Here is a 19,859-nt window from a genome sequence, read left to right on the forward strand (position 1 = left end):
AGATTGAAATGCAATAGATCGATACTAGGGTTATAATTATGGGTGACATTTTCATATGACACCGCTATAAAAAACTTAGCGGTGTCATATGAAATTGTCATCCATAATTATAACCCTAGTATTGATCTATTGCATTTCAATCTATTTTAGATTTGGGGTTAGTTAGGGTTGGGGGAAGAGTATCTTTTTTCTTCACAAATGTAAATAAACCCAATCTGTTTCTTGAAGGAGGGACATATTCATTATGCACAGAATGTTATTTACCTAAATGGATGCCAGTGATTGGTTAAAATTGCCGAAATGCAAGAAATTAAAGACGAAATATGTTACAACCTATAGAATTTTCTCAATAAAGCCAAGAGAAAACGATGTTTTATAAACACATTCTACCAGTATACAAAGTTTAAAACTTTTTAGTTACCTAGAAATTACGTTACAAACTGCCGTTCAAAAGGAAAAGATCCGAAAATTGTCTGAAATTTCAACAAATTTTTTAAAAATATTAACTTCTGATTAGTTGTTAGCAAATTTCAATCTTGCAGTATAAATTGTTGTAACTTCAGATGCCTCTGAGTATGGTATAGGTGCAGTAATGCTACATAAATATAAAGATGGTAATATGAAGTCAGCTTTACATTCTCTGATATCAGAAGAAAAAAATTAAGCTAAATGCAAGAGGATTTAGCAATTATTTTGCCATACAAAAATTTCATAGATTTTTACACAGTAGAAGTTTTTGACTACACTCTGATTATCATTTGTTATTATCTATATATGAGTCAAAGAAAGGAATCCCAACCCATACTGCTAATAGGTTGCAATGCTGGAATATTACATTACTAAACTATGATTTTAAGATGGAGTATATATCATCTAAGAAATTAAGACACACTGATTGTTTATCAAGACTGACTTTAAAAAAATGCTGAACCATTTGAAGATATCATGATTGCTGCATTGCAAATGGAAAATGAAATTAAAAATGCTTTGTGTAATGTCATACATGAACTGTCAGTCACATTACAAGACATAAAATTAAAATCAGAAAAAAATAAATTCATTTAAGAAATGGAAGAAATGCTGAAGGTTAAAAGAGATAAAAATATGCGCAAAATAAATTTGAACCATTTCTCAATGAGTGACAGTGTGTTTATGTATGCACTAAAGGAATATTGGTCACCCAGGGATTTCAAGAATGAAATCGTTAATGAGAAGTTTGTTTATTAGTCAACAATGGGCCATGACATTGAAGAATCAGTGAAAGAATGCAGAGGGTGTGCCTTAGCTGCAAAAGCACCTACCACTAAATGGCAACGGTGGCCAAAAATAGATATTCTATGGTCCAGACTGCATTTTGATTACACCGGTCCACTTAAGGGTTCATATTACCTTGTTGTGATGGACAGTTTTTTCAAAGTGGCCTGATGTGCATAGGTGTAAAAAGCTGACATCTGCGGTTACAGTAAGTTTTCTTACATGAATTGTTCGCCAGATATGGTATTCCTGATACCATTGTGTCTGATAATAAAAACTCAATTTACTTCAGACAAGTTCAGAAAATTTTGTAAAATGTTCATTGCTGAACATGTATCGGCTGTATCATCCTAGGTCGAATGGACAAGTATTTTGTTGACACTTTCAAGAGGGCCTTAAAAAAGATAAACAATGAAGTAATAGACGGACGACCTCGCACTTCAACAATTTCTAAGTGTGTACTCAGTAACACCTAATCCAAATACCCCATCTTAGTCACCCACGGAACTAATGTCAGCTAGAAAGGTCAGATCTGTCTTCAATAAGATGATACCAAGTGAAAATAGATAAAAGGCAAACAACAAAAATACTTCAAGATTCTTCAAGTTAGGTGGCTAAGTTTTTTTTAAACCTATCGATATGGTAAAGCTGGGAGGACGGTGTAATTATTAAACAAATTGGAAGAATGTTATTCTTAGTAAAAGGACAAAAATGTTGAACATAAAAGACATATTAACCAACTTAAAAAAAGATTTATGGAAATAAGAGTCATAAGAAATAAAATCCCCATGGAAGTATTGTATGACATGTCTGAGGTACCAACACCCAAACAATATGAAGCTACATGTTCTAGCACCAGAAAACAGAAAAGAATGGAAACACTGGAATTGAACCCTAAGCATAAGAGATATTAAAAGTCTGAGTGGAGTTTAATTCTCAAAAAAGGAGAAGTTAGGGGAGACTAATTCTGAAAAGGGGAAATGTTGTGGAAGGATTATAACCACCACCTGTGTGACTAAAGGTGAACTGACACGTGGCTATAAAATAAAGAACTGTCAGTAGTTCAGGGTAAGCAGTTCACTGTGAAGTGTTGGCAGAGAGCGTTTAACCTTGTGTAACAATAATCGTAGTGCATCAATGTAAATACTTCTTTCCCCTACTACATTAAATGATTTATCCTACACCAGGATATTAAAATATATATATCTTCTTATATACATATAAGATATATATATGTATGTGTATGTATGTATGTATGTATGCATATATATATATATATATATATATTTATGAAGGTCACGGAGAGTGTCATAGCCCAACTAATTAGGGAAAGAGTCAGTTTGGATGAGATGCAGTTTGGTTTCGTGTCAGGGAAAAGCACCACTGATGCCATATTTCTGGTAAGACAGCTGCAGGAGAAATACCTACCCAAAGATAAGCCCCTGTACCTGGCTTTCGTTGACATGGAGAAAGCCTTCGACAGGGTCCCCCAATCCCTTATCTGGTGGTCAATGAGGAAACTAGGGATAGATGAATGGTTAGTGAGAGCCGTGCAAGCCATGTACAGGGACGCTGTCAGTAAGGTGAGACTTGGCAACGAGTACAGTGAAGAATTCCGGGTAGAGGTAGGGGTCCACCAAGGTTCAGTCCTCAGCCCCCTATTTATCATAGTCCTCCAGGCAATAACGGAGGAATTCAAGACAGGATGCCCCTGGGAGCTCCTCAATGCTGATGACCTTGCTCTAATTGCTGAGTCACTAACAGAACTAGAGGAGGAGTTTCAGATGTGGAAACATCGAAGGGCCTTAGAGTCAATCTAGCTAAAACCAAAGTCCTCATAAGTAGGGAGGTAGACAAATCATAAATGCCTTTCGGTAGATGGCCCTGCTCGATCTGTAGAAAAGGCGTAGGTAGAAACTCTATAAGATGTACCAAGTATAAGCTATGGACACAGAAGAGGTGCAGCAATGTCAAAGGAAGGCTAACTAGGAAGATAGTTTTTGTATGTGGCAGATGCTCAGGAGCAATAAACACTGAATATGTGCAGAGAACAACTTCCGCCACATTCCAGGGAGAAAAACTAGAAATAGTTGTTAGCTTCCATTACCTAGGTGACCAAGTCAGTAGCGGGGGCAGGTGTGCTGAAAGTGTAACAGCTAGAGTAAGAATAGCCTGGGCAAAGTTCAGAGAGCTCTTACCTATGCTGGTGACAAAAGGTCTTTAGCTCAAAGTAAAAGGCAGACTGTATGACGCATGTGTACGAACAGCCATGCTACATGGCAGTGAAACATGGGCTGTGACTGCTGAGGATATGCGTAAGCTCGCAAGAAATGAAGCCAGTATGCTCTGATGGATGTGTAATGTCAGTGTTCATACTCGACAGAGTGCAAGTACCTTGAGAGAAAAGTTGGACCTAAGAAGCATCAGTTGTAGTGTGCAAGAGAGACGATTGCACTGGTATGGTCACGTGGCAAGAATGGATGAAGATAGTTGTGTGAAAAAGTGCCACACCCTAGCGGTTGAGGGAACCTGTGGAAGAGGTAGACCAAGGAAAACCTGGGATGAGGTGGTGAAGCAAGACCTTCGAACATTAGGTCTCACCAAGGCAATGACTAGTGACCGAGACCTTTGGAAGTATGCTGTGTGTGAGAAGACCTGGCAGGACAAGTGAGACCATAACCCGTGGCCTCTACCTGGGATGTAGCCAGCCCACTTATGCATATCTTTCCCTCTTGGAACAGAAAACTCTGCTTGCAAAGACCTGTTGAGGCAAGTAAAATCGGAATATATATATACACACACACACACACACATACATATATATATATATGCATATATGTGTATCGCAATCATCATCATTTGACGTCCCGTTTCCATGCTGGTATGGGTTAGACAGTTTGATAGGAGTTGGCAAGGCCAAGAGTTGCACTAGGTTCCACCGTTTGTTTTGGCTAAATTTCTACAGCTGGATGCCCTTCCTAACGCCAACCACTTTACAAAGTGTTTTGGGTGCTTTTCATGTGGCACCAGCACCATAAATATACATATGTATAGATATACAATTTTTGATCTACTAAGGTATACCTGGTATTGAACCTTATTACTTTTGCCTGAGTTTTTATTGTCTGTGTGGTTAATATATTGGACTCCGTGCCGGTAGCACATAAAAAGCACCATCAAACCGTGGCCGTTTGCCAGCCTTGTCTGGCACGTAAAAAGCACCCACTACACTCATGGAGTGGTTGGCGTTAGGAAGGGCATCCAGCTGTAGAAACACTGCCAGATCAGACTGGGCCTGGTGCAGCCTTCTGGCTTCCCAGACCCCAGTTGCACCGTCTAACCCATGCCAGCATGGAAAGCAGACGCTAAACGATGATGATGAGGATTTACATCTATGTGTTAATAAGTCTTTTAGTTATATACATTATACAAGTTTTTTAGTTATATACATTTTTTACATATAACTTTGTTCCTTTTAACACATATTTTTTTCAATGAATATCCTTCATATACACATATCATTTACATATTTTGCATTTAGTTCATTTTTACTTCAATCAGCTTTTTACTATATGTTTGGGATTTGATTTTCTATCTAATTTCCCCTTTCAATTTGATATGTGTTCATGCTTTGTTCTTTATATCTATCTGAATTCCCTTTTTATTATACCCTTTCTAATTTGCTACCCTCCCTCTCCTTAACTTCAAGTGGTAAAATGCTAAACTGATGTTACCTCACACATGTACATACAGATATACATCTCATAGTTTCAGTCTCTAAACTATGCTTTTTCCATTTTTATTTTATCATTTTCTCTTAAGCCTTTTCCTCTCTTTTCCATTTTCTCCCACAGCCACAATACTCCACCCTTTACTTTTATTAAGCTGATTTTTAATTATTTCTTTCAGTAATACTCATTTGCCCTTATTTTAATTTTAATTTTTAATTCGCATTTCCATTTAAATTCTACTTTAATCATTTATTTCTATAAGGTCTTTCTTATTCTGTGTATTTCTTTATACTCATTCCTATGAATTTTCACTATTCAACTTTCAATTTTTATTCTACTCGCCTTAATGCATGTATATTTTCCATTATGATCATTTGATTTTATCCAACACATTTCTGTTATTTTTGGAAAGTAATTACTCAATCAGCTTTAAATGTTTACTTCATGAATTGCTAATCAGGTGTACTTATAAACACTTGACTACTCATGACTGTCTGATAATCACTTATGTGAACTATGAGTAACAATTTGTGAAGTTTTTTCAGCTTCAATAAAATACTATATATACACATGAGAAACAAAATTGCACATATGAACAACAATTGCAGCGAGGTGACCGACAAAGCCGTCAACACTAAGCAGTTCCTCAGAGACCTAACCCTAAAGGGCTACCCAACATCTTTAGCCAAATAACAGTGCCTAAAGAACATCAGGGTCAATGAACTCCGGAAGAACCCTCATACTCCCAAGTCCAGCACGTGCTTCCTAAAGCAACCACATTTTGCTGACAGAACTACTGCAGTGATACAACACAAAGTCTGCAGGGAAGGACTCAACTTACAGATAGTGTACACTGGCCTATCACTGAGAAAAGCTCTGTGCACGAACAACACCTTTCACCACTCCAAGGAGTGCACATTATTGAACTTCCCCATCAATGACTCTGAAATGTGCCAGAGGACCTATGTTGTATACAAGATCATCTGTGGCAAATGTGGCACATCTTACAAAACTTTATATATGCATAAAAGAACACAAGCAGGCAGACACTTCCATGAAGAAATATCTACGAAAAGGCCAGAACCGGGAATTCATAGTGCACATCAGGGCAACACAGTGCAACAGGGGCAACCTTAGAATCTCTGAGGCCATCATCATACACCAAAGGAACCCAACTATCAACAACAAAGGAGAGTTACAGGAAGCTAGCTGGTTGCTCTAGCAACAATTTTCCGCACATGTCTACTCCAAACACATTCATACACATGCATATCTGCAACATTTGTTGATTTCCTGAGGATGGGGGTCATAACCACAAAATACTGAATGCAAAGTAAGTCTACATTAATTCATATATTTGTTTTCTTGTGATTTGCCTTGTATTTACTTCGCATTGTTCTGGCCTTACACATGATCCTTTATACAATATATTCTACACAATGCTTCACAGTAACTATTCCTATATATATATATATATATATATATATATATATATATATATATATATAATTTTAATCCAAACGGGAAAACAGAAAAAACAACAACACGTGGAACAATTACAGTATTATTATTAATAGGCGCTCAGGAAAGATATTGTTTGAAGTGATGTACAGATATTGTATATTAAGAAGAAGGAGGCAGTGAGGATTTTGGATACTTCTTTATTAGTGCTTTCATTCATTCAATTGAACTCTTCAAATATGATGCACAGAAAATTTCTTCAGCCTTACATACAAATTGAAAAGAGGATGCTGTTTTGTCTAGAAAAGGAGAAAGATAAAAAGAGGAAGGAAGGTAGGAGAGGGAGATAAGAAAACAGAGGGACAGGAAAGAAAAAGGAAAATAAAAGAACTCATGTATCTTGGGATAGTTGATGCTACATGACATTTCTAGATGTGAATTTTGTTTTTGAAGAAAGAGAGAAAGACAGGGAAAAGGACAAGAAAGAAAGTGAAAGAAAAAAAAGTGGGGAAAAGAGAAATACAAAGAGGTTTCTTTTCAATTATATTGTATCAATGTGGTCAACCAATTGAAATTTACATACAATTCAGGATGTCATTCTTGATTCTGTTATTGTTTTTGAAAGAATCTCTCTTATTATACAACTAGCTGGCTCCATGCCATCAAAAATGATGGCTAGTTGTAGTATTTTATATATAAATAAGGTACATAATAATCACAGGTACAAATATTCACCTACTTCCGTTGTACACGCACTCACATACACACATATACTAACTCAGTGTTGACTTATTCTTTGTAAGCCTAGGACTTATTCTATCATTCTAAGTTACGGGGATGCAAACACAACAATATCAGTTGTCAAGCGATGTAGGGAAACATACACAGACACACAAACACATAATTTCTGCTCCCACCCAACACAATTTCCATGGTCATAACTTTCAGAATTAGGAATATTTTTTAATGAAATTTTCTACGAATATGTGTTCTATCAAATCAATTTCGAATATGTAATTGGGGGGAGGGGCTGTTTTAGGAGGATGTGAGGATTTTCTGAAAATTCACCCGAGTCTACTTCAATTCATCTCAACTTTCAAGAAAATGGATATTTTTTAATGAAATTCTCTATATTAGATTCACTTCTTTAAAAAGGTTTCTCAATATAGGAGAATAGGCGTAGGAGTGACTGTGTGGTAAGTAGCTTGCTTATGAACCACATGGTTCCAAGTTCAGTCCTACTGCATGGCACCTTGGGCAAGTGTCTTCTACTATAGCTTTGGGCCGACCAAAGCCTTGTGAGTGGATTTGGTAGACGGAAACTGAAAGGATTCCGTCGTATATATGTATATATATATATATATATGTATGTGTGTGTATATGTTTATGTGTCCATGTTTCCCCCCACCCCCAACATCGCTTGACAACCGATGCTGGTGTGTTTACGTCCCTATAACTTAACGGCTCGGCAAAATAGACTGATAGAATAAGTACTAGGCTTACAAAGAATAAGTCCTGGGGGTTGATTTGCTCGACTAAAGGCGGTGCTCCAGCATGGCCACAGTCACATGACTGAAACAAGTAAAAGAGGGTGTCAACTTTTGGTATTGACATAAAAACGGCAAAGTCGGTCCTTGTCTAAATTTTAATGTTTTCGTTTCAAGTTTTAATTCGCTATTTGTAAATAACCAGCCTAAAATTCAGAGAACACCTTGACTCAGTCTGTCTTACTGCAAGAAAGTACAGCGGGTGGATCTTGCGCACCTTCAAATCAAGAGATACCTCAACAATGAAAACAGTCTGGAACAGTATGATACTTCCGAGGATTGACTACTGTTCTCAGTTGTGGTCACCAACAACAAAGGGCCAACTATCTAAGATGGAATCGCTCCAAAGAAATTTTACCTCATACTTCTCAGAAACGAGGGACCTGGACTATTGGCAAAGACTCAAAACCTTGAGGATGTACTCAATAGAAAGAAGATTTGAGCGATACCAAATTATATACATTTGGAAAATGATAGAGCAAAAGGTGCCAAACTTTGGTATCAAAACCTACCACTCACTGCGCCACGGAAGACGCTGCCAGCTACCACCAATCAACAAAAAGGCTGGCCAGGCAGCAAAAACCCTGCGAGAATCAAGTCTGTTGGTTTGAGGAGCACAACACAACTATTCAACTCCATTCCGGTACATGTCAGAAATCTATCAGGATGCAGTGTGGAATCATTCAAATTGCAGCTGGATAGATACTTAAGCACCATTAGAGATGAACCCCATCTCCCAGGATATACACAACGAGCACAAACTGACTCAAACTCGCTCCTACACATGTCAAAATTAAACAGAGAATACAACCTGGCAACCACACCAGACTCTGAGGGTGGAGTCTTCGACTTGGCCTGAGCATGGACTCAAACTCAAATGAAATGAAATGAAATGAAATAACTACAATATTACTAAAATTACTGAAAGAAATATTTACTAAGTTCACAAATTTAAATATTCAGTACAAGACACTTTTCAACATGTTTTTATCTATACGATTTTTTCATTCCACGTCCATCTCATTCATTGTTAGCAACATTATCTCTCTCTCTCTCTCTCTCTCTCACACACACACTCCAGGTTTGATTTCTTTTTTACACAAGTAATTTGTTAAAATTTTGTAATTAAACATGCGGCACCCAAAAAATATGGGCATTATTTTGCTGGAATTTGCACACTTCATTTACTTGGATAAAAATTTTTTTATTTATTTTCTTTTTCACACTGTGTTCAGCTCTATGTATTTATAAGTAACACATGCACATGTGTTTTTGTATGAAAGTTTGCATACATTTAGGTCTGGAGTGTGTGTCTGTGTATGTGTGAGTGAATGAAGGGGTGTTTTGTCATGTATTCGTACATACATTGTCATGTATTCGTACATACATAAATACATATGCATACATCTTTTGTGTGTGTGTGTGTGTGAGGGAGAGTGATGTCTAAGTGGCACTCTCTCTCACACACATACATACAAGAAAGATGGATGCCTACTATTTATGTATGTACATATATATGACAACACACCCTTCACTCTCCCGTAGTTTGATACTGTATGTATATGTATGTGTGGGGGTGGGGGTGCGTGCAGCTGACATTCCACAGTTGTCAGAAAAAAGCAGAGGAATTTTCTTTCTTGATACTCCTGGTGACACACGTAAAACATTTCTCATATTGCTTCTCTCCAAAGTAAGGCAAAAAAAAAAAAAATTGCAATTGCTGTACTATTGTCTGGCTTTGCTGTCACCATTCTCCCAGAAGGACAAACAGCTCATTCTGCTTTTAAATTACCACTAAACCTGGTCACAAGTGACAGTCCAGTTTGTAACATAAGCAAAGATTCAGGTTCAGCAGAAGAGTTGTGCCAATGCCACCTTATCATTTGGGATGAATGCACCATGTCACATAGAGGTGCAATGGAAGCTCTTGGTTACACCATACAGGACATCAAAAGCAACGATAAATTTGTGGGAGGGGTTACATTACTTTTATCAGGAGACTTCAGATAGACATTACCAGTCATTCTGAGACGAACAAGATCTGATGAAATAAAAGCATGCATTAAGTCTTTGCACCTACAGAATAAAGTACTGAAATTCTCCTTCAATACTAACGTGCCAGCTTCATTACAGGGGGTCCAATGTGCAAAACAGTTTTCAACCTGGCTCCTCCAATCAGGAAATGGGAAAGTACCATTTGGTGGGAATGGTGATATCAGTTTGGCTCATATTGCTATCATGGTGAATTCCCTAGCTGAATTGAAGAACAGGGTATTGCCAGACTTAGGTAATAATTATAATTCACATAAGTGGTTGTGTGAAAGGACAATTCTTACTCCAAAATATGAGACAGTAGCAAGAATTAACCATGGATTAATGAATAAGATTCAAACATTCATTAAGAAGTACAAATCAGTTGATTCAGTCTTTCATGAAAATCAAGCTGTCCATTACTCACCAGAGTTCCTTAATTCTCTTGAGCCCCCTGGAATTCCTCCTCATAAACTTTTTCTGAAGGTAGGCGTCCCAATAATGCTGCTAAGAAATTTAGATCCTCCTAAATTATGCAATCGGACAAGGTTGATTGTGAAGACATTATCACCTAATGTGACAGAAGCTACCATCATCACTGGATGTGCCTCTGGGGAAGAGGTTTCCATTCCAAGAATTCCAATCAAACCAACAGACATGCCCTTTCAGTTCAGACAAACATAATTCCCAGTGCGACTTTTCTTTGCAATGTCTATTAATACAGCTCAAGGTCAGTCTTTGAAATCTACTGGCTTGCTTTTCTCATGGTCAACTTTGTTGGTTGCTCCAGAGTAGATAGTTTGCAAGACTTATTTGTCTATGCTCCAAACCAGAAAACAAATAATGTTGCTTACCTAGAAGCTCTTACGTAATTTCTTTCAACATATGTGGTAGAATTTATCTCCTTTCATAAAAGTAGGAAATTTTGTATTTTCGTTTATCATCATCATTACCAGTTAAGAATAATAATCAAGGTACTAGAAAAACTCTCTCCTGAACGAAATCCCTCAGGATATTGTTCTTCCTTTACAATAAAAATATTTTAGGAAAGTGAAATTTTGTAAAACAATTTAAAATATTTATTAGTTGATATTTTGTGTAAAATTTAGGATTTTCTCTCTTTACTCTTTTACTTGTTTCAGTCATTTGACTGCGGCCATACTGGAACACCGCCTTTAGTCGAGCAACTCGACCCCGGGACTTATTTGTAAGCCCAGTACTTATTCTATCGTTTTCTTTTGCCGAACCGCTAAGTGACGGGCACATAAACACACCAGCATCGGTTGTCAAGCAATGCTAGGGGGACAAACACAGACACACAAACACACATATATATATATATATATATATATATATACATATATATGACGGGCTTCTTTCAGTTTCTGTCAAGCAAATCCACTCACAAGGCTTTGGTCGGCCCGAGGCTATAGTAGAAGACACTTGCCCAAGGTGCCACGCAGTGGGACTGAACCCGGAACCATGTGGTTGGTAAGCAAGCTACTTACCACACAGCCACTCCTGCGCCTTAAATATAATAGCTGAAAAACTTTATATGACATTACCAAACATTTATTTAAAACGCTAAATTAAATACAATGCCTCTAAGAAAATCTAAATATGTTGTTTCTTGGTATTTTTGCAGAACTGATAAAATTTGTGATGCTGCATCCTTATGCTTTTGTAGATTGGTGATAAGAGAACACACCTATATAAACATGTTCTTTACTAAGTGCATTTATAGAAAACTATATATTATGTTTTTCTTCAGGCATTGGTTGTTGACTACACAGTGATTTATTCCTGTAGGTAATGAAGAATAGTTATGCATGGGATGTTCTTTTTGATGTGTGAAGGGTGGCAAGGGTAAAAATTTAAATATTGGTGTGCATCTGTTGTGACAGAGGAGTTGTATATTTTGATGTGAATGTCTAGGAATGGTAGTTCATTGTTGCTAGTTTCTTTTGTGGATTTGGCAGCGTGTTGAGGGTGTTGTGAAATGTTCGTAGGTCTTCTTTTGATCTATCCCCAAAAAATGAAGCAGTCATCGAGGTAGTGCTTCTACTTCTTCATGATGTTTTCCTTAAAGTTGTGATCAAAGGTTTTTCTACTTCCTCGTAAAGTCTACCTTCTAGGTGACCCATGACTAAGTTGGCATATGAGGGTACAAATTTCGTACCCATAGCCATGGGTTGGTATATCTTATCAAATTTGAAGGTGTTTGCTTCTAGTACTAGATGAGTGACTTTGGTAATAAGTCTGTTTTGAAACATTTATCTACACATCTGTTTTTCTCTAACCAGTGTTTGACCACTTCCAGGCCTAAGGTACGCTGTATGTTGGTATAGAGGTTGGGATGTATTTGAAAAAGTCCAAGTCATCCCGTATATAGCTGGGTATTAATGGGTATAAAAGTTTGAGGTGTATGTCCAAGAGGTGACTCAGTTGTTGTGTTGGGTATTTGTTAATTAATGTCCTGATTTTATTTAGTGTTGTTTTTTCCAGATGTCTTGATTCTTCTTTATAGTATGGTTAATCTGTTAACATTTCTAGTATATTTTCTTTGTAGTAGTCTGTGTCTATGATTACTATCACCCCGCCCGTGTCAGCTTCCTTCAGGGTGATTGAATTGTCATTCTTTAGTCTTTGTAAAGCTTCCTTTTCTCCTTCCTGAAGATTCTGTTTGCTTTTACAGGTTCTGAGAAGGAATTTCGAGGTTGTTTCTCTTTCTCTCTCTCTCTCTGTATATATATATATATATATGTGTGTGTGTGTGTGTGTTTATCACTCCCCTTGTAAGGGATGAAATGAGGTTTTTTCTTTCTTTACAATTGATTCATCTTCTACTTTATTGTTGTTGAAGAATTCTATAAGACGGAGGAGGTAATTGAAGTTCTCAATATTGGTTTTTAGTTCTATGAGATTCGGAGTGGGTATTGGGGTGAATTTGAAACCTTTTAGTAAGAGACTCATTTCATTTTCATTGAGGTCTCTATTTGAGGAATTTATAATTTTAGGTTCTATGTATTTTCTGGGTTCATTAGGAACTTCTACTGTATTGGGTCCGGAGCACAGTTGTAGTATTTTTTCCCTTAAAAATGGGTTGTATTGTTATGTCTCCAATTTCTATTTCTGGGGTTCAGGCGTCTTTGTGAGTGAAGGAACAGTTCATGTTGTCTGTATATATTTCATTGTCCATAGTAGTTGTCTTTTTCCCATCTCCTGCATTTGTTGGGCCATGTAGGATTGGTAGTCATATATTGTGGGTTTCTTGTGTTTTCATTATGATTTTTTATATTATAGTCTCTGTGTTGCTTGTTCCTCACCTGTCTTTTGTTCCATGTGTTCATCCATCTAGGTTGTCTAGTATTATGGGTTAATTGTTGTTTGTATTTTGCCTTGTCTTTCTTCCCATGTGTTCCTCCACCTATGAAATTCCACCTATGAGAATTCTATACGAATTTAATTGTATATATGTTAAAGATGATCTCAAACCATTGCTAAAACCTTTTTACCACATTGTTATTGGACCTTGCAAAACACACTATATTCAAAAATTCTATAAGCACAGATGCTTTCCCTCTTCTGTACTTGGCTCTCTTTCTCCTTTAGAAAATTTTAGGTTGAAGCTTTAAAATATGTTCAAAACAAAATAGCCAACCAGAAAAAGATGAATTTGGAAATGTAATTCTGACAGCATTGTGTATTGCTTTCTTTAAAAGTTCATTTTGCACTCTGAAGGACAAATATTTGGATAAAAATCAAGAGTAGTGGCTAAAATGACCAAAACTTACCAAATTTATTTAACCACAAAGATGAATCTTTAATTATATTAATTAATTATTTTGTAAGAAAATCATGTGTACATATGTATGTGTGGTGTGTGTATGTATGCACAAATATAAACATGTACATATATAGATGTCTGAGTGTGTGTGTATTTACATATATATGTATGTATATATATATATATATATATATATATATATATGTGTGTGTGTGTGTGTGTGTGTGTGTGTGTGTGTGTGTGTGTGTGTGTGTGTGTATGAATGAATGTGTATATGTGTGTGTGTGTGTGTGTGTATGTATGAATGAATGTATATATATGTGTGTGTGTATGTATGTATGAATGAATGCATATATATATATATATATATATATATATATATATATATATATATATATATATATAATTTGATAAATCCAATAAGGGAAGAAATAAAATGTAAATAAAAAATATAATCATCCAACATTCTGACAACCTTATTATTCTAAATATACATACATAAATAGATATATATAATACATATATATATATACATACAAACACACACATACATACCTCTCTCACTCTCTCTCTCTTTTTTTTCTCTCTCTCTCTCTCACTGGGTAACCACATACCTCCTCAATAGTAAGACACCTATTTCTGTCTTGTTATTTCTCCGACATGCTCTAACCTTTCATCATCTTATACTGGATCACCTCTGTTGTGGCAAGACAACTACTTCTATCTCTCTGTCTCTTTGTCACACACTAACCTTTCATCTTCTGACACAAGTTCCCTCCTCAAATGCCCCTGCCTCTCTCATAATCCCTTGTCTTCTGAGTTACTTTGTTATCCTGCCAGTGCTGGTGCCATGTTAAAAGCATCCAGTCCACATTGTAATGTGGTTGGCTTTTGGAAGGGCATCCAGCTGTAAAATCCCTACCAAAACAGACACAGTAGTCTAGGGTAGATTTTCTACATGGCCAGCTCCTGTCACCCATCCTACCCATGCATGCATGGAAGATGGACACTAAATGATATTGATGACGATATATATATACTGGTTCTTAAGTTACTATCTAGTTGTCTTTATGCATCTCTGTTCCTCCCTCTTGCTTTCTCTATCTTTCTCCTCCAACTCTATCATTGCCCTGTCAGTCTTTGAAACTTTTCAAATGTAAGATTCTCCTTTTTCCTTCACAAGACTAATTCTTTTTAACATAGCAACATATTACTACATGCATACATGCCTATATTTTTTGCAGACTAGCGTGGCCATCTCTCTGAAAAAAACATGTTACTTTTTCTCTTTCTTTAATTCATTAACTAGAGATCTATATCTTCCAGCTTGCTCATGTTGTTCACTTAGCCCCTCCTACCCAACCACTACCTGAACAACCAAACCAAAATGCTAGTGTAGTGACGTCATTTTCCAGTGTGCGCACACGCAATGTCATTCTTCAGTGTGCGTGTGTGGAACATCATTCTTCAGTGTGCGTTTGCGGAACGTCATTCTTCAGTGTGCGTGTGTGGGGCTGGAACCATCTGGAAAGGCCTAAGGAAGTTCTCTCATGCATATGCGCAAGAGACTGGGAAAAAAAATTCTATCGTGTTCCTTGTTTAGCGTCGTTGACTTGAGACACGGCTATTGAAGCGAAAAGACGTATTAAACATGTGATCAGCCATTCTCCTGTCCCAGACACTTAGAATTTGACCTGCTCTGTTGCTGCTGAATTTGTTGTAAGAATCTTACAAATGTTAAAATTCGGCCTTGCTATATTGAACCAAGTCGTTACCAATATACCAATGTGCTTCATTTGTAAATAAGAGAATAAAGAGTTATATATATTTTTAAGGTTGCGTTCTTGTTCCTGACTGGTAGTTTCTGGAAATTAAAGAAAGGAAATTGGTTGCACCCAAACAGTGTGAAGAATTAACCAGTTCCATTACAGTGGTGACCCCAAGTTCTGGTCATAGACCATAGAACACTTGACAAAAATCTAGTTTCTACCGAGTCAGAGTTGTGAATCCAGTTTTTCTGATGTCGATATCTTCGCCTCAGCATACACTAACGAAGCCTTTCTCTGCCGTCGCAATCACCATCACCGTCCTTCAACTTCACATCGCCTTCATCTCCAGCAACACTAATACGTACACAGCACAGCACTACCTGCGAGATCTTCTGTACTAATGTAACCTGGCACAGCATTGAAGCCACAACCGCTACACGACATGTGTTCAACCGGCATCTGCACTTGTGATCCCAACATCCTGTTACAGAACAAACTGCTATTATGTACTTTACTATGAACTGGTAAAATAACTCTAACTTCATTAAAAAAAAAGAAAAATTTTGTTTCAGACGTGACGAAGGTAGGTAAAAACAAAAAAAAAAAAGAATTTTTATTCTCTGTGCATACAGTAGAAAAAGAAAAGGAAAAAACACATTTTTTGGGTAAAATTTACACGTAAAAAAATTTTTTTGGTTCAATTGCTGGTCTTGTTTAATTTCTATTTCTTTCTGTTCTTTTTTCCATTTGCGTCAGTTCAACTTTTCATTGTCATTTCCCTTTCCTTTGACAGTCATCTAGTTAAAATTAAAAAAAAAAAAAGAACAACATGTCTTTGGCATCATTACCCATTTTCACAGGTGATGCCACACTTTGGTTTGCACAACTAAAGGCATATTTTTGTGCACATAGTATTTCTTCTGAGCAGCAGTTGCAAATTCTTTATAGTTGTATACCTCTTCAACTTGCAACTACTGCCAGAGATCTTATTACGGATCCTTCTCCAGATGCCACTTATGCGTCTGTTAAATTAGAAGTGGAGAAAAGAAATACTAGAAGCGAGAAAAGTCGCTTCAATGAATTGATGGCGGATGAGGAGTTGGGAGATAGGACTCCGTCTGAATTTTTGAGACACCTAAGAGAGTTGAGCGGTAAAGCTGCAGATGCTCTTCTCCTTTGTAAAATTTTTTTTTCAAGGTTGCCCGCCTATATACAAACTGTTTTGGCAACTGCTTTCGAGTCCAATACTGTGGACCAAATAGTGACCATGGCAGATAAGATGGTTGAATTTGCCGTGCGACCATCTTCACGTGCTGCTTGTGTCTGCTTGGAAACTTCTGCAAACTCAATTGATGGACTTACTAAACTAATAAAGGGTCTCACCAAAAGGATGGACGCGATTTTCAAGATTGCAGCCGTTCATCATCAAGTTTGGAGAGAAAGCACATAAGTGCATAAAGCCATGCTCCCATAAAGATTTAAACTAGCTTCGGAGGAGTTGAGCATGTCAACTTCCTCCACATCATTTTCTAGTTATCGTGCATTTTTCGTTAAGGATCTAGTGTCAAAGAAATACTTCATGGTGGACACTGGTTCTTGTTGCAGCATTTGGCCTCTGCGTCTCACAACCGACAGGCCAAAACGATCTAATGTTACCTTGCACGCTATTGACTCGTCACCAATAGCCACATTCAGTCAGATCTCTTTACGCCTCGACATAAATCTTCGTCGAGATTTTCGGTGGGTTTTTGTCATTGCTGACATTCCGCATCCTATTTTAGGTGCGGATTTTCTAAATAACTTTGATCTATTGGTAGATGTCAGACGTCGGAGGCTAGTCGACAGTTCGACTACACTCTCCACGCCGACCAGAGAATCTACCGATTCAGCTCTTAGCCCGACATTTTTTGTTGCTACTTCTGGAGATGGTTTTCATTCTCTTTTGGCTTCTTTTCCAGAGCAACTCGATATTACTTTTAAAATGGCAAAACCCGTACACTTGACACTCCATTTCATTACAACTACGGGGCCGCCTGTTTTTTCGCGCCCACGGCGTCTTGCACCTGACCGTCTTAAAACGGCTAGGGCTGAGTTTGAGCATATGCTCCAGCTTGGTCTGATACGCCCATCCACCAGTCCATGGGCATCACCCCTTCATTTAGTTCGAAAAGGGGATACAGATTTTCGCCCGGTGGGAGATTATCGGCGTCTAAATTCTGTGACGATTCCGGACAGATATCCAATTAGGAATCTTAATGACTTTTCAGCGAATCTTCATGGCTGTACCATTTTTTCTAAGGTTGACCTCATACGTGCTTATCATCAAATACCGGTCAACCCAGACGATGTTCCTAAAACGGCAATTACCACCCCTTTTGGTTGTTTTGAATTTCTATACATGAGTTTTGGTTTGCGGAATGCCACTAGTACGTTCCAACGTTTTATAGATGAAGTTGTTCGTGGACTTGATTTTGTTTTCGTTTATGTCGATGATATCCTAATCGCAAGTGATACACATGAAAATCATCTCCAGCACTTGTCTCAGCTTTTTCAGCGTCTTCGCGACTATGGTGTTCGCATTTAACCAGACAAGCGTGTTTTTGGGCAATCATCTCTTGATTTTCTCGGTCATTGTATTGATTCAAGTGGAATCAAACCTCTCTCGTCTAAAGTCGATGCAATTCAGCGCATCGCACCACCTTCTTCTTTGCGTCAACTTCGCCATTTTTGGGGTATAGTTAATTTCTATCGATGCTTCATAAACCGGTGTGCAGACAAGTTGTTTCCTTTAACGCAGATGCTAAAGGGCAATTCTAAAAAGGACGCCCGTCTTACTCTTTCAGCTGAAGCATTGTCTGCCTTTGAGTTAGTTAAAAAGGAACTAGCTTCAGTTCCTGTTCTAGCACATCTGGCTCCTGATGCTCCACTTACTTTATCTGAGGACGCATCAGATTCTGCAGTTGGCGCTGTCTTGCAGCACACCGTAGATGGTGAAACTAAACCTTTGGCTTTCTTTTCTTGCCAGCTAAAGCCTGCTGAACGCAGATATAGTACTTTTGATCGAGAGTTACTAGCGATCTATCTGTCAGTTCGACATTTTCAGCACCAGCTCAAGGGACGAGAGTTTGTGATTTATACTGATCACAAGCCCCTTATGTTTGCACTATCCTCTAAAACGGATAAACTCTTCCCTCGTACTTTCCGTCACCTGGATTATATTTCTCAGTTTACAAGTGACATTCGACATGTGCCAGGGAAGGAGGACGTTCCAGCTGATGCTCTCTCTAGGCTCCCTGTCAATTCCATTTCCTCTCCTGCAGCAATTGACTTAACTGCTATTTCGCAGGATCAACCACCTTCAGCGGAGTTGAATTTAACTTCGCCCAAGTTTATCAATTGTAAGTTTGCCTACCGTCTGCTCCCTTCAGCAGAACGCTCTATTCTTTGTGACGTCTCCACCGGTTCTCCTAGGCCGTTAGTACCTGAGAAACATCAACGTTCTGTTTTTGATGATCATCCGGGTATCTCTGCCACAGTAAAGCTTGTTACAGCTCGGTTCTTCTGGCCCAATATGCGACGATCAATTACCTCTTGGGCACGCTCTTGTTTGAGGTGCCAGAGTGCTAAAGTCCATAGACACGTCCGTGCTCCACTTGGACAGTTTTCTTCTCCTGAGGCCCGTTTTCACCATGTCCACCTTGATTTGGTTGGACCATGGCCTGTGAGTCGCGGTTTCTCATATATTTTAACTTGTATCGATCGTTTCTCACGTTGGCTGGAAGCTATTCCTATAGCAGACATTTCTGCTGAAACTGTTGCGAAAGCTTTCGTGTCTAACTGGATTTCTAGGTTCGGTGTACCGTCCAGTTTAACCACAGATCGTGGTCGATAATTCGAAGCGGTTTTATTTCGTGAGTTATCACGAATCCTGGGGATGCATCATATACGCACCACTAGTTACCATCCCGCTTCTGAATTTCTTCCTATCATCCAACTTGGGTGTCGGACTGCGATTAAAGCAGACCTTGGTTTTTCTTCTGCCGAGCTCTTGTATGGTACTACACTGGCATTGCCTGGTACGATGTTGGTGCCAGACAAGTCACAGTCTCTTAATTTAGAGTCTTATGTTGCTCGACTAAGCAGATATTTTTCTGCCCTTCCTCCTATGGGTCACCAAAATCCTCCTTCTAATGTGCCATCAGATCTTAATTCTTGGACTCATGGGTTTGTCCGTGATGATTCTGTCAAAGACCTCTTGTTTCTCCTTATAAAGGACCTT

At 38.0% G+C, this 19,859-nt stretch overlaps 3 protein-coding genes across 3 annotated transcripts; all 3 read left to right on the plus strand.

The window, feature by feature from the left end:
- The first annotated feature begins 10,231 nt into the window (after positions 1-10,231).
- On the plus strand, positions 10,232-10,708 carry LOC115220277. Its single transcript, XM_029790388.1, has one exon. It carries the CDS (start codon positions 10,232-10,234, stop codon positions 10,706-10,708), a length of 477 nt encoding a protein of 158 aa, XP_029646248.1.
- A 5,701-nt stretch (positions 10,709-16,409) lies between these two features.
- Positions 16,410-17,030, plus strand: LOC115220279. The gene has a single exon (XM_029790389.1). It carries the CDS (start codon positions 16,410-16,412, stop codon positions 17,028-17,030), a length of 621 nt encoding a protein of 206 aa, XP_029646249.1.
- Positions 17,031-18,377: 1,347 nt separating this feature from the next.
- On the plus strand, positions 18,378-19,472 carry LOC115220280. The gene is made up of 2 exons (XM_029790390.1): positions 18,378-18,827; positions 18,927-19,472. Exons 1-2 carry the CDS (start codon positions 18,378-18,380, stop codon positions 19,470-19,472), a joined length of 996 nt encoding a protein of 331 aa, XP_029646250.1.
- The last annotated feature ends 387 nt before the right edge of the window (positions 19,473-19,859 follow it).

This window comes from Octopus sinensis, linkage group LG16 (assembly GCF_006345805.1).
Source record: "Octopus sinensis linkage group LG16, ASM634580v1, whole genome shotgun sequence".
NCBI lineage: Eukaryota > Metazoa > Mollusca > Cephalopoda > Octopoda > Octopodidae > Octopus > Octopus sinensis.

What these genes read in the sequence shown, in the direction of transcription:
- LOC115220277 (XM_029790388.1), top strand. Translation starts at nt 10,232, where the DNA reads ATGGTGAATTCCCTAGCTGAATTGAAGAACAGGGTATTGCCAGACTTA.
- LOC115220279 (XM_029790389.1), top strand. Translation starts at nt 16,410, where the DNA reads ATGTCTTTGGCATCATTACCCATTTTCACAGGTGATGCCACACTTTGG.
- LOC115220280 (XM_029790390.1), top strand. Translation starts at nt 18,378, where the DNA reads ATGCTAAAGGGCAATTCTAAAAAGGACGCCCGTCTTACTCTTTCAGCT. An exon ending in TTACAAGTGACATTCGACAT is followed by an intron (nt 18,828 to 18,926) that starts GTGCCAGGGAAG and finishes GCTATTTCGCAG; the next exon opens with GATCAACCACCTTCAGCGGA.